The sequence below is a fragment of the Mus caroli genome, chromosome 11 (assembly GCF_900094665.2).
Source record: "Mus caroli chromosome 11, CAROLI_EIJ_v1.1, whole genome shotgun sequence".
Taxonomy (NCBI): Eukaryota; Metazoa; Chordata; class Mammalia; order Rodentia; family Muridae; genus Mus; species Mus caroli.
In genome coordinates this window covers 116,298,464-116,312,738 of record NC_034580.1, presented here as the reverse complement: position 1 = coordinate 116,312,738, position 14,275 = coordinate 116,298,464, and the positions used below count along the sequence as shown (strand labels likewise).

Sequence of the window (14,275 nt, the reverse complement as noted above, 5' to 3'; positions counted from 1 at the left end):
GGGCTTGAGTTTAGGTTCCATTTGGTTGGCTTGTGCAGAGGATGGATTTTCTTTAAAAACAATTTTAAATATTTATTTTTATTTTACATGTGTGAATATTTCACCTGCATATGTGTATGTGTTATGAATACATGTGGCCAGAAAAAGATGTTGGAAGCCCCAGAACTGAAATTATAGGCGGTTATAGGCCAGTGAGTGCTGTGAGCTGAACCTCTGGTGCTCTCTCTAACAGAGAAACCATTGAGCCATCTCTTCAGACTCCCCCTTCTAAATGTGTTTTAATTATTTTGTTGTTGTTTATTCTGAAACACGGGGTTTTTTTAGGAGATTTTTAAATGTTCAGTGCTTGTGATACCTTTAAGAACATATTACATAGGGCTGGAGAGATGGCTCAGCAGTTAAGAGCACTGACTACTCTTTCAAAGGTCCTGAGTTCAAATCCCAGTAACCACATGGTGGCTCACAACCATTTGTAATAAGATCTGACATCCTCTTCTGGTATGTCTGAAGACAGCTACAGTGTACTTACATATAATAAATAAATAAATAAATAAATAAATAAATAAATCTTTAAAAAAAAAAAAAGAAAAGAACATATTGCATGGAAGTTGGTAACAGAGGCCCCTCTCAGGTTCAGAAGAGCCTGGCTTAAGTGTGCTGGCCTCCTGCTTGTCACTGTGGCTAATGAGAACTGTGACCTTTTCCTGGCTCTGCCAGCCATATCTAGCTTCTCCGAGCGTGATTGAGAGTCTTAGAATCTTTATTTTTATTTTTTTAAAGATTTATTTATGCCGGGCGGTGGTGGCACACACCTGTAATCCCAGCACTCGGGAGGCAGAGGCAGGTGGATTTCTTTTTTTTTTTTTTTTTTAAAGATTTATTTATTTATTACATGTAAGTACACTGTAGCTGTCTTCAGACACTCCAGAAGAGGGCGCCAGATCTCGTTGCAGATGGTTGTGAGCCACCATGTGGTTGCTGGGATTAGAACTCTGGACCTTCAGAAGAGCAGTCGGGTGCTCTTACCCACTGAGCCATCTCACCAGCCCCGGCAGGTGGATTTCTGAGTTCGAGGCCAGCTTGGTCTACAAAGTGAGTTCCAGGACAGCCAGGGCTACACAGAGAAACCCTGTCTCGAAAAACAAAACAAAACAAAACAAAAACAAACAAAAAAAAGATTTATTTATTATTATACATAAGTACACTGTAGCTGACTTCAGATGCACCAGAAGAGGGCGTCAGATCTCATTACAGATGGTTGTGAGCCACCATGTGGGTGCTGAGATTTGAACTCAGGATCTTCGGAAGAACAGTCAGTGCTTTTACTGGCTGAGCCATCTTGCCAGCCCTTAGAATCTTTTCAAAAAATAATTTATTAATTTTTATTTTATGTGCACTGGTGTTTTGTCTGAGTTCACTTCTCTATGAGGCGTACAGATCTTAGAGTTACAGACACTTGTGAACTGCCATGCCGTTGCTCGGAATTGAACTCAGGACCTCTGGAAGAGCAGTCAGTGGTTTTTGTTTTGTTTTTTTTTTTTTAACTTTTTTTTGGTAAATTTTTTGTTTTAAGATTTATTTACTTATTTTATATATGTGAGTACACTGTAGCTGTTTTCAGATACATCAGAAGAAGGCATTGAATCCCATTATAGGTGGTTGTAAGCCACCATGTGGTTGCTAGAAATTGAACTCTGAACTTCTGGAAGAGCAATCAGTGCTCTTAACAGCTGAGCCATCTCTCCAGCCCAGCAGTCAGTGTTCTTAACTGGTGAGCCATCTATCCTGCTCCAAGTCTTTGGAATCTTAATCTCCTTTAATTACTTCATTCTTATTGGAAAGCTACTTTTCAGTTTGAAAACCTTCATTCTAAGTAAAAACAGTGAGGTTAATTCTAGTTTATTGATTGATGAAATTCTCCTTTCCCTGTCCCCCCTGATCTCTAAAGAACAGAGCAGTTTGCCTGTTTTTCCTTCTCCCTCCTCTTCCTCCCTCCCTCCCTCCCTCTCTTCTCTGTTTAGAGGCAGTCTCTAACAGTTTCCAGGTTGTCCTCAAACTCAATGCAGTCTCCTTTCTGCATCAGCCTCCTGAGTGCTGGGATTAGAGATGTATGGGTCGCCATGCCTCCCAGAGTAGGTTCTTAAGTTTGAGTTTGTTGTTTGCTTCGGGGGCTTAAACTCTGGTGCAGATGCTAGGTAAGCCAGCGATCCACCAATGGCCACATGCATGAATTACACCTCTAGGGAGTGTAGCTGAGAACTAGGGCTGGGTCCAAGCTGAAATAAAAACAGACGGGGCTAGGGATGTGGTTCAGTGCTCTTAACCATGCATGCAGGAGGAGTACAGATATACACACAAGCAAAACTCCTACACATAAAAACAACACTAAATAAATTAAAAAAAAAAAAAAACCAACTAGATAATGTTTCACTAGATTGGTTCTTGAAAAACGTTTCTGATAGGATGTTTTCATTTAAGCTTTTGTTAACCTTTGTTAACTCTATAGAAATACAGACACGTGGACAACATCATGTTTGAGAATCATACTGTTGCTGACCGCTTCCTTGACTTCTGGAGAAAGACCGGAAACCAGCATTTTGGGTACTTATACGGACGGTATACAGAGCACAAGGACATTCCCCTTGGCATCAGGGCTGAAGTGGCTGCAATTTACGAACCTCCTCAGGTGCGTGAGTGCAGAGTGCAGGGCCTGGGTATAAGAAGGTCGGAGTTGTTTGTAAGGTGCTGTAGAGCCCTTCCCCTTCCCGATGCCTCGTTCTCCCTTTGTTTTTCCCATGGCTTTTCTGTCTCTTTTAAGATTTATTTCTTTTATGTATGTGATTACACTGTAGCTGTCTTCAGACACACCAGAAGAGGGCATCAGATTCCATTACAGATAGTTGTGAGCAACCATGTGGTTGCTGGGACTTGAACTCAGGATCTCTGGAGGAGCAGTCAGTGCTTATTTATTTATTTATTTATTTATTATATGTAAGTACACTGTAGCTGTCCTCAGACACTCCAGAAGAGGGAGTCAGATTTCGTTACAGATGGTTGTGAGCCACCATGTGGTTGCTGGGATTTGAACTCCTGACCTTCGGAAGAGCAGTCGGGTGCTCTTACCCACTGAGCCATCTCACCAGCCCCGGCTTTTCTGTCTCTTACTGTACGCTCTTGGACATGCACACATGACACACGTGTATGTGATAATGATTTCCAAAATTATTGGGGCATAAGATCACAGCCCCTAGGGCTGGCCCATAACACTTTTAGTAGAACACTTGTCTGGCACTCACAAAGCTTAGGGCTCAGTCAGTCCCTTCTAGTTTATAATCTGTATGTGGTGGCATATGCCTGTAATCCCGGCATTGGAGAGTGAAGGCAGGAGGATCAAAAGTTTAAGATAGCTGGGCAGTAGCAGTGCACATCTTTAATCCCAGCACTCAGGAGGCAGAAGCAGGGATCTCTTTGAATTTGAAGCTAACCTACTCTACAGAGCGACTTCCAGGTCAGCCAGGGCTACACAGAGAAACCTGATCTCAACCGTGCCACCCCCGCCAAAATGTAAAAAAAAAACCTGAACTATAGGATCATCCTTAGCTACATAGCAAGTCAGAGGCCAGCCTAGCATACATGAGACCTTGAATGAAACAAAACAAAACAAAACAAAACAAAAAAATTTGACTTCCAAAAGGAAACATATATAGGGACAGAAACCAGACACACACACACACACTCCACTTTTTTAAATGTATTTGTGCCTCTAGGTCTGTCTGTGTGTGTGTATTCATGCCACAGTGCATGAGTGGAGGTCAGAGGAGACGCGCTGGCGTCCACTCTCTCTCCACCAGATGGGTTCCGGGGATCAGGCTCAGGTCATCAGACTTGTAGGCAATTCTCACTAGTCACTTCTTTTCACTTCAGTATTCTGGGGGTTTATGGTTTTGGTTTTTGGTTTTTGGTTTTTTGAGACAGGGTTTCTCTGTATAGCCCTGGCTGTCATGGAACTCACTCTGTAGACCAGGCTGGCCTCGAACTCAGAAATCTGCCTGCCTCTGCCTCCAGAGTGCTGGGAATAAAGGCGTGCGCCACCACGCCCGGCTTTCACATCAGTATTCTGGAGGTCACTGTGCACCTCTCACTCTGCTGGCTTCTTAGATCATGTGACCCAGGGCCCCATGTGACTCCGGGGCACTTGTCAGGGTCTGCAGACGTGACTTTACGAGTATAGTGTGTGGCTTCTGTATCAGTACATGCGTCATCCCTGCCTTTGTTACAGGGGTTCTCTGTGCCTGTCACCCTACTTTGACACTTTGGCATTTGTATGGAGATGTGTGAGATTGTAGAAGTCTTTTCTGTTGCTTTGTTGATGGTAACTAAGCCCCTGCAGAGAGACCCACTCACCCAGACCTTGGCTATGGGGTGCTTTCCATTGAAGTGTTGCATTGTAAACACAGAGCCTCAGCTCAGTTTTGAAGATCTCTGGCATGGGGTGTGGCAGTTACATTAATAGTATAATTGAAGCCCAATATGGACGCTTATTCCTTAGATCTAAGCACCTGGGAGCCCATGACAGATTGAAGTTTAAGGTCAGCTGTGCTTCATAGTGAATCTGAGTCCAGTCCAAATTAAAAACTAAGACACTGTCCAAAAAAAGGCAGGTTGTGGCAGCCAGCACCAGTAATCCTAGAACTGAGGAGATAGAGGCAGGGGATCATAGCAGTTTTGAGGCCAGCTTAGTCTACACAGTGACTTTGAGGCAGAGATCCCTTTCCTTTGGGCCCATTTGTGTTTGAGCAATGTTGAAGCTCGTGGGTCAAGGTGAAGGGTGTAGAGGCAACACTCTTCCCAGGTCTCTCTTCTAACTGTTTTCTATCTGTGGTTCCACGCAGATTGGTACACAGAACAGTCTGGAGCTTCTGGAAGACCCGAAAGCTGAGGTGGTTGACGAGATTGCTGCCAAACTTGGCCTGAGGAAGGTATGAGGCTCTGTCAGCCAGGCGGCCTTCAGGGAAACCTGGGGGCTCCATGCTGGGGAAATCCAAACAGACGGAGTGGCTAAGTCTGCTCTGGGACCAAACCCTTAGCTGACAAAATCAAGTGTGGGCTCAGCCCCTCTGGAACCACTGTTGTGTTCATTGGTGCTAGTAACTATGATGGTTTCATGACTTGGAGTGAGGTGAGAACATCTCAAGTGTAAATATGAAGCTAAGAGTTAGGCACATACTTGTCCACTCTGTCATCGCCCCTCCCCACCCACACTCTGCTGTCTGCGGCAGGATGATCAGTAGTTCAAGGCTAGCCTGATACATAGAGCAAGACTTATTTATAAAGTATGAAGACACAGCTTTTCACCTTGATAGCCATAGTTCCTAAAGACAGCTACACATTGCACTCAGAGCAGAGGAGAGCTTGCTCTTCATGGGGCTTGCTTTACTTGGTGCTAGTGTCCTTTCTGTATCAGTATGGGGTTCCCTCTGTATAATGTAGGTCTCTGACCCTGCAGTTGTCTGGGTCTCTGGACAGTTAGCAGATAGGAGAGTCCTTTCAGTCCATTGCTGTGGTTTGTTTCACACCCTTGACAAGTGTCCTAGGAATGGTAGCTTGTGGTTTTTGTTTTTAAGACATGTCCTTTTGTAGCTCACACTGGTCTAAACTTAAATCCTACTGTCTCAGCCTCCCACTGTGAGGATTGCAGACGTATGCTACCATCCCTGCCTTGTTAGGGTTCACAGGTTCATTGAATCATGAATTTGAACACATTGTGGAAGTTCAGTACTGGTAGTTGTGTAAGTTTTGTCCTTTATTTAGACAGAGAGGAATGATCTGTGTGGATCACTCCACCTTACCTCTCTGTAGGTGGGCAGGAAGACCTAAAAACATGACTGGGAAAGTCACAGCATGGCTTTACCTTGAGGCAGAAATACCTACCCTGCAGGTTCTGGAGTCAGCATCTCAATGTTGGCCATACTCTAGTGCAAATTCTTGGAGTTTGGTTTAGGAGGAAAAGTGGCCCAGTGTTTAGACCCATGTGTTGTGGATTTATGTTTTGTAGCATCATGACCATGTAAAGTCTGAAGTTATGTAAGTTACTTTCTCAGAACCCTCATTCCTTGCTTGCTCTTCCCTCAGCCTGGTTTGGACTGTGCCTATTGATTGGTCCTCTGTGCTTGCTTTCTGTGCTACCATCCTTTTTGGTTTGTGCTCACCTGAGCATTGTTAAAGCAGTAGTGACCCATAGTATACCAGACTTAGGTGTAGATGGTGGTTTCATGAGTTGAGTCTCAGTCTCTTGGAGAGAGTGGTGACCATCTTGTCAGTTTTCCCAAGGATGGAACTGGTGGTTGCTTTGCTTGTCCTCAAGCTCCAGTCTGATGTCCTCTCACTGTCTTCTGATGCTGGAGGCCAAGGTGAGCAGAGATGATAAGAGCATGCAGGCCTGTCACTGTAGGACACACAGGGGCTGCATAGCACCTGAATTGTAGGATTGGCCTTTAGGGAGCCCTGGTGGTACAGCTTTAGAGCTTGGACCATCAGCGGTGGCAAGCTGAAACCTCTGTCGTAACACTCCTTTCATCTTAGGTGCCTCTCTCCAGGGACACTGTTTCTTCCTTGTGGGAGACCTACTCCAGGAAACCATACTGCTTGCTTCTTGTCTGTCTTCTTTTTGGAGCATAAACTCCTTGCCTCATCTTGTTGGTCTCATTTACAAGCTGTTCTGACTTCTAGTGGAGTGTGGGCTTGAGTGGTCCTAGGCAGAGTCTGTTTGAGGGGCACATGTTTGTCATCGCAGCACCAGAGGGAGGTGCTGGTCTCTCCCTGGCAGCAGAATTGAGGAACTGTGCTCTCAGCTTTACTGGCTCGGGAGCTGGAAGGGTTGTCTGCAGGGCACTGCTTTTATCCTCCCTGGACAGAAGCCATCTGTTGTATGGAGATACTCAAAAGATGCTTTCCTTTTCCATTAAGGTTGGATGGATATTCACGGACCTTGTCTCAGAAGATACCCGAAAGGGTACAGTCCGATACAGTCGGAATAAGGTGAGACGGAGGAGACAGGAGTGTGGCTTGGCCTGAAACCTCACTCAGGTAGTGCTGACTTAGACCTCTCAGTCTCTGCACAGCTTGCAGATAACTCTGAAGACAGTCTTGTTAGTCAAGGCTAACCCTGCTGAATCGTCCAGCCGGTCAGATCCCACGCATCTCCACTTGAGGCCTATGGGAGTGGGAGCCAAGGCCTTCTGCTCTCCTACTTTGGTTTTTTTACACGAGTCCCTGATAGCTAGGAATTGCTGATATTTGTCTCAGTGTGATTTTTTGAGGCATTGTGGCTTGCTTGCTTATTTATTTATTTAAGACAAGCTTTTCAGCCTTGGCTGTCCTGAAACTCACTGTATAGGCCAGGTTGACCTCAGACTCACAGAGATCCACTTCTGTTTGCTTCCCAAGTTATTAGCAGTAGAAGCTCTTCTTCTTCTTCTTTTTTTAAAATAATTTTATGTATTTGTTGTGCATGTGTGCGCACACACGTGCCACAGCACACATGTGGAGGTCAGAGAACAGCTTGTAGTTGTTTCTCTTCTTCCATCTGGGGGAACCTAGGGATTGAACCCAGGTCAGCCTCAGTGGCAGGCATCTTCACTGTGAGTCATCCTGCTGGCTCAACTCTTAATAGATTCTTAGACAAAATAGAAGCTTGTTTTGACACGTGCTGTAAAATTTGATATCCCGCCTCTCTTGGCTTAGGACACCTATTTCCTGAGTTCAGAAGAATGCATCACTGCAGGAGACTTTCAAAACAAGCACCCCAACATTTGCCGGCTCTCTCCCGATGGTCATTTTGGATCCAAGTTTGTTACTGCAGTGGCCACAGGTATAAATGGGGCAGAGTGCCACAAATACTACTGCCTGTTAATGTTTGTTCTTCTTTGCAGCAGCTTCCCATCCTTACCTTGGTTACAATGAGCTTCGTTGTGTGTGTGTGTTTGTTTTTCAAGATAGGGTTTCTCTTAGAGCCCTGGAACTTGCTCTGTAGATCAGGCTGGCCTTGAACTCAGAGATCAATTTGCCTCTGTCTCCTGAGCAAGTGGGATTAAATGTGTGCACCACCAATGCCCAACTTAATTTCTGGTTCTTATAATAGTGTCCCTACCAGTTCACACACAGTCTGCATCCAGGCTTCTAGTTCAGACTTCCTTCTGGCTCTTTGAGAACCCGCACTAATTCATACTGCCTTAATGCAGGGACATAGGTCAGCTCCCTTCTGTCAGTGGGTTTCTGTTTCGAGAGACTCAGCGTTTTTTTAAGCCTTGCTAAATGCTAGTAAGCTTGCCTTTTCCTAAGAAGTTATGGCCTGTTTAGATCGACAAAGGGGTACTTCTCCCACTTCACCCCTGTTTTTTTGAGTGAACATCCTTTGAGGAGTAAGAGACACTGGTCGTGTCTTTGTTCTACCATGCTTTTGGTTAGAGGCATGTTGATTATTGCACGTACAGATTGGTGTCATATTTTTCTAAATTTTTGCTCTAGTTGAGTGTTAAAGGGAGTGAGTGTAGGTGTTGGTTAGGATTAAGGACCCCAGAGAGTCCTTCCTTGTGGGCAGGTAGGGCAATAGGCACCTATACAATGGCAGATATCAGGCCACTTGTGTGGTCAGTATACACATAAGGTTTGACGGCAGATCTGCCCTAACCTGTATCCTGATGGGTAGGGTGGTGGCCTCCTGAGGTGCTTCATGCTTTATCTTGTTGCTTCCTTCACAGTTTTGTGGCCCTGGAGACCTCAGATTATATTCATGTATGTATGCTTTCATGGTGGTTTATAAAGTAACATTGATTCTAATCTCGGATCATGATGATAGGGAAGTTTGCCTACATGAATGTGCAGGGGATAGGGCTATGGAACACTTGTTATTGTTTGTGACATTTCTTATCTGGCAGGATGCCCAACATCTTCAACATCACACAAAAGCTGGCAGTGCCCCTTATTGAAACAGCCAGAAACACCTTCACAGCTTTCCAGAGCTGTCACCTTCACTGAGAATGGCTGTTTTGGGCTCCTGTGGGCTCCCATAGTAATCCAACCTTTTAAATTACTGTTTCTATGGGGAAATTGTCCCATGGGCCAAAAGAACTGGCACAGTTTTAGAATTGTAAGTAGTTTACATCTTGGCGACTGCCACCTTCAATTATTGAGTCACATTGCTTGTTGAACATTTGGAAATCAGATCATCCATGAAACTTTTGCATCCAGAATTGGCTCTTAAAGGATCTGGACTATGAGGTAATGGCTGACCTTGGTTACAGTAGGATAGTCAGTCAGCCTGCTTTTGCTTGGGCATTAGATCCTCCTTTTTGTACTTTGTCTCCTCATCGCCCTCTCCAGATGGGGCAGTGGCTGAAGAATGGCTTTGTATAATGCTGGAGATCTTAATCCAAGCTCTTAGCTACCACGGTTAGGGCACGGGTTTTCTAACTCCAAGTGTGCTATTTCTCCTTCATGTAGGGTCTTTTGGCCAAGACCAAGTGGGAATCCTCTAAATGTTCTGGGAAATGGGCCTGCCACAGTCCCATCTCCCTTATTGGAGAGGAAGTTGTAAGCCTGCTTGTTTATAGACAGCATCCTAGGAGTTGGTGCCTCTTGTGCTGAGCTCAGGTACCTTCTGGACACCAAGGCCTTTGCCTTTGGGCTCTCCCTACCTCCTGTGATTTTTCACAGCTTCTCTGGCTCAGATATGTATAGTGGTTTGCTCAAGAGAATGCCATACTATACGTGGGGTCTTCCTCAGTGGTTACCTGCTTGGCTCTTGGGTTGTAAATGACTTTCTGGAGCCCCCAGGTTTGCAAGAGCTTGGTTCTTTATGTCACTGCTACTTTCCAGCACATGTTCCATTTTGCATGTGGCATTTCTAGCAGGCGCTTTGCACAGGAAATGAAAGTTAACTTGCCCAGACTCCTCAACGTCTTATTTAGCCTTTATGAAGTTTCCTGAAAGATAAGTAAACCATGTGGGTATGTGCATGTTTCTTCTCCACTTGGCAAAGGAATGTGTGTAGCTCAAGCTACTTTCAGAGACTACCTGTATGGACCAATATTACTCCCCCATCCCTTCTTTGTGATGTTTGGGATTGAACTCAGGGCTTCAAACTTGCTGGATATACTGAGCCATGGGGCGGTAGGGGGTAGGGATATGGTGGCAAGGTAAGGATCTCATGTCATCCAGGCTAGCCTTAAACTCCCCATCCTCTTTTTTTCCACTTTACAAGTACTGGAATTAGAAACATATATCACCAAGCCTGGTTTCTGATGCCTTTTTAAAAAACAAACAAACAAACAAACAAACAAACAAAACAATGTTGTATTTATAGGTACTACTTACCATTCTTTTCTCACAAGGTTTTCTTTTCCTAATGACCTGTCACACTTAAATGACTGATCTGAAGCCATTCCTGGTTTGTAGTGCCCAGAGGAAGCAGTAAGCAGTAAGCAGTTGTGCACCCATGCTTGCCTGCATGTCTCCAGCTTTGGTCTCTACTCTGTACTCTGAGCCACAGAGCTCAGGTATGGTGCCGTGTTCTGTGTGTTACCAGATAAGCTGCACAGCTAAATCTGAATGTGCTCATGGCTGGAACTGTGGTCTGCTGAGGACGACAGAGAACGGGCAAAGCTCTGAACAGAACAGTGGCGACTGTTTTCTCTCAGGGCTTGGTCACCAGCTGCAGCTGGCCTTCTGTGTATGAAGATGAATGGCTTAGGGGCCAACTTCTACCTTTGTCTTCTACCTTTTTTTTTTATTATATTTCTGGGGTCTGGGTCAGATATGTATTTGAAAAACAGATTGACTGAATATCTGTCCTGATTTGTAACTTGAGCAAACTGAAATAGCTGTAAGTTTTTTTTAAGTCTTTAGAGCTCTAAAAGAACAATGAGCATTGGAGTTTTCCTTGTGTAGTCCTGATTCTGGGATTACACCTACTTACGTTATGCCTGTTGCGTCCTCACCCCCTTAATTTCAGGGGTCCGGTGTAACTGGCTGGGTGACTCTGAAATAGCCATTTATATTATCTTTGTCCTTAATGTTTTCTTTTTTAAAAATCATATTATAAATTACAATATTACAAATATGTAATTTTGTTACAGTCTACCTTTGTGTTTGTGGGCACACATATGACATGTGTCCTATAGAATGCATGCAGAGGTCCAAGACAACTTGCAGGAGTCAATTCTTTTTTTCATGTGGATTCTAGGGATCCAATTCAGGCAGACAATAGGTGCCTTACTGACCTGTCTCTCCAGCTCCCTTAATGTTAGGTATTTATGGATGTGCTTGGAGAGAGGGATACTCTTTAGTGTGGAGAGCTGTGAGCACTCTTGGGGTGCCCATTACTATTGGTCTGGACAGTGTCCTGGCACTACAGTATGAGATGCTGGAGCACTGACTTGATCGGACCACATAGGTTTCTGTAATCTGGAGATGCTGCGTGGTTGATCTGCCTGTTAGCGTCAGTTTTCTCTTTTCTGTTATTTGGAGAGAGAGTAGAGAGGCACATGGGAGCACCGTGGTGCACACTTGGAAGTCAGTTCCTCGTTTTTGCGTGGGTTGTAGGTCTCAAATTCAGGCCAGTCTCCAGACTTGTGTGGCTGAGCCTTCTTTTCTTCTTCTTTTTGAGACATTGTCATGAAGTCTAAGTTGGCTTTGAACTTGCTCGGTAGTAGAGGATGAGCTTGAATTTCTGATCCTCCTGCCTCCATCTCCCAAGGGCTAAGATTATAGGCATTTACCACTATGCCTGGTTTATGCTGGAGAGTGAATCTAGGGCTCCATTATGCTAGACAAGAACTCTGCAACCCAGCCCCATATAGAGTCTATGTTGTTACCCCACACCTGTACTTGCCAACCTCCTGCCTGCAAAGGAATGTGCGGTTACTCCTGACCTTCTTCACTGAGGGGCTAGAGCTGCCAGGATGCGGAACAGTGTCTGTCCTCTCACTTTTGTGTCCAAGCTGAGTCTGAGTCTGTGTACTCTCACACACACACACGCACACACACACACAGCTCTGCAGATAAGGCTAGAGCCACCCTCCAGGTTACCCAGCATATTCTTGACTCTTTGCTTACTAGTGTTGGATGATGGGTGATGTGGAATGCTTCTGATTATGTTTTTTGTTTTGTTTTGTTTTGTTTTGTTTTTTTTTGATTATGTTTCTGGTAGCTTCTCTTAAAAGGTTTTTTTCTTGCAGGTGGTCCTGACAACCAGGTTCACTTTGAAGGGTACCAGGTATCCAATCAGTGCATGGCACTAGTCCGAGATGAGTGTCTTCTACCTTGTAAGGATGCCCCTGAGCTTGGCTATGCCAAGGAGTCCAGCAGTGAGCAGTATGTTCCTGATGTGTTTTATAAGGTAAAGCAGAACAAGAATATTACATATGTGTCGGGTGATATGAATCTCTTTGTCTCTTGTGGTTTTGCAATAGTTTGGAGTGTGACCTCATTCGTTGTATTTTAAAGTCCAGCTGTGGATCAAGGCATCTGTCACATTCTGAAGCTTGTTAGTTACTCATGGGGGTTGTGTGTGTGTGTGTGCGTGCGCTTATGGCATTGTGGGGTATAGACAGAAAAGGAACCAGACATGGTGTGTGTGTGTGTGTGTGTGTGTGTGTGTGTGTGTGTGTGTGTGTGTGTGNGTGTGTGTGTGTGTGTGTGTGTGTGTGTGTGTGTGTGTGTGTGTGTGTGTGTGCTTATGGCATTGTGGGGTATTGACAGAAAAGGAACCAGACATGGTGTGTGTGTGTGTGTGAGTGTGTGTGTGTGTGTGTGTGTGTGCGCGCTTATGGCATTGTGGGGTATAGACAGAAAACGAACCAGACATGTTGGGTTTGAACATATTATTACATCAGATCTCACTGTGCAGCCTCCTTTGTAAAGATGAGCTATTTGCACCATTGTTAAGAATTCTGCTTGCTACACCTACCCAATTTTTTGTTGTGAGGCTTCCAAGAAAAAGAACAAATAATGGTAGGAAGGAAATGTCATCAAATCAGACAGGCTTACAAGCATCCAGCAGGAACTTGAGTGAGAAGCCTGCTTGATGTGGTCACCTGGAGTTCCTGATCAGATTCCCGGGCAGAGCGATATTTCCTTACGAGGCTTCCAAGTCAAAGAACAAATAGCAACAAAGATAACATCAACCCAGGTGTTTACAACATCAGTAGAAGCCGATAGAGCTTTCTCTCCACACCTTTGATCTCTTTCCCACTGTAGGCCTTTTATATCATGGGTGAATACAGTAATCTAGAAGTAAGTGACATCCTGCCCCCAAGGTCTTACTCTGGGCCTGTTCTGTTGGCTTCTTCTCCCTGTCACAGAGTTGGAAGCAACACATCCCTAAATAGGAGAACTTTAGAAAACACTTTAAGAAAACGTGCTTGGATCTGAAATGGTGTGGAGCAACCCCATTTCCAAATCCAGCTCTCAGTGAGCTCAAATTTCACAGGACAGTCTACTGATAAAATGTGCGTTATAGCTTGACAGGATAAGGGTATTACTGCTGCTCTGTTACCTACCTGCTACCCTATCACCTGTTGGTTTGTTTTGTTTTGTTGAGTAGTTTGGCTGGCCTTTCTCTTAGGAATGGTTTTATTCTTGATTACTTTTGGTTCCTTGTGTCCAGTCTTAATGTTGCCCAGGGACTCTCTTGGACAACTCATGATGCCTTTTTGTGTTTGCTTGTTTTATAGCTCTATATATCTATTTAATTTAAAATTTTTTAGAGGAGCAGCAGAGTCTTACAAGACAGTATGTAGACTGGGCTGGCCTCAAACTTACAGAGATATTACCTCTTCTGAGTGTAGGGATTAAAGGTGTATAGCAACACACCTAGCATTATTTATATGTTTTGTGTGGGAATGTTTTGCTTTCAGGTAAGTCTGTACCACACGTGTACAGTGCCCTTGGAGGCTAGAATAGGACATCAGATTCCCTGGAAGTGGAGTTACAGATGTGTATGAACCACCTGTGTGTACTTGGCTCTGAACTCAGGTCCTCTGCAAAGAGTAGGAAGTATTCTTAGTCATTGAGAGATACTTAATTTGTTTTTATTTTTATTTATTTATTCTATAAGAATAAAGTTTATAGCTGGGCGTGGTGGCGCATGCCTTTAATTCCAGCAATCAGGAGGCAGAGGCAGGTGGATTTCTGAGTTCGAGGCCAGCCTGATCTACAGAGTGAGTTCCAGGACAGCCAGGGCTACACAGAGAAACCCTGTCTCGAAAAACCAAAA

At 44.5% G+C, this 14,275-nt stretch overlaps 1 protein-coding gene across 1 annotated transcript in view; it reads left to right on the top strand.

Annotated features, from left to right (window-relative positions):
* The window catches only part of Nploc4 (NPL4 homolog, ubiquitin recognition factor), a 57,697-nt gene that overhangs the window by 22,218 nt on the left and 21,204 nt on the right, over window positions 1-14,275 (top strand). The window contains exons 8-12 of the mRNA XM_021176269.2: window positions 2,507-2,686; window positions 4,893-4,979; window positions 6,967-7,038; window positions 7,744-7,870; window positions 12,237-12,397. Coding sequence (XP_021031928.1) covers window positions 2,507-2,686; window positions 4,893-4,979; window positions 6,967-7,038; window positions 7,744-7,870; window positions 12,237-12,397 — 627 coding nt within the window. The remainder of the gene's footprint in view (window positions 1-2,506; window positions 2,687-4,892; window positions 4,980-6,966; window positions 7,039-7,743; window positions 7,871-12,236; window positions 12,398-14,275) is intronic.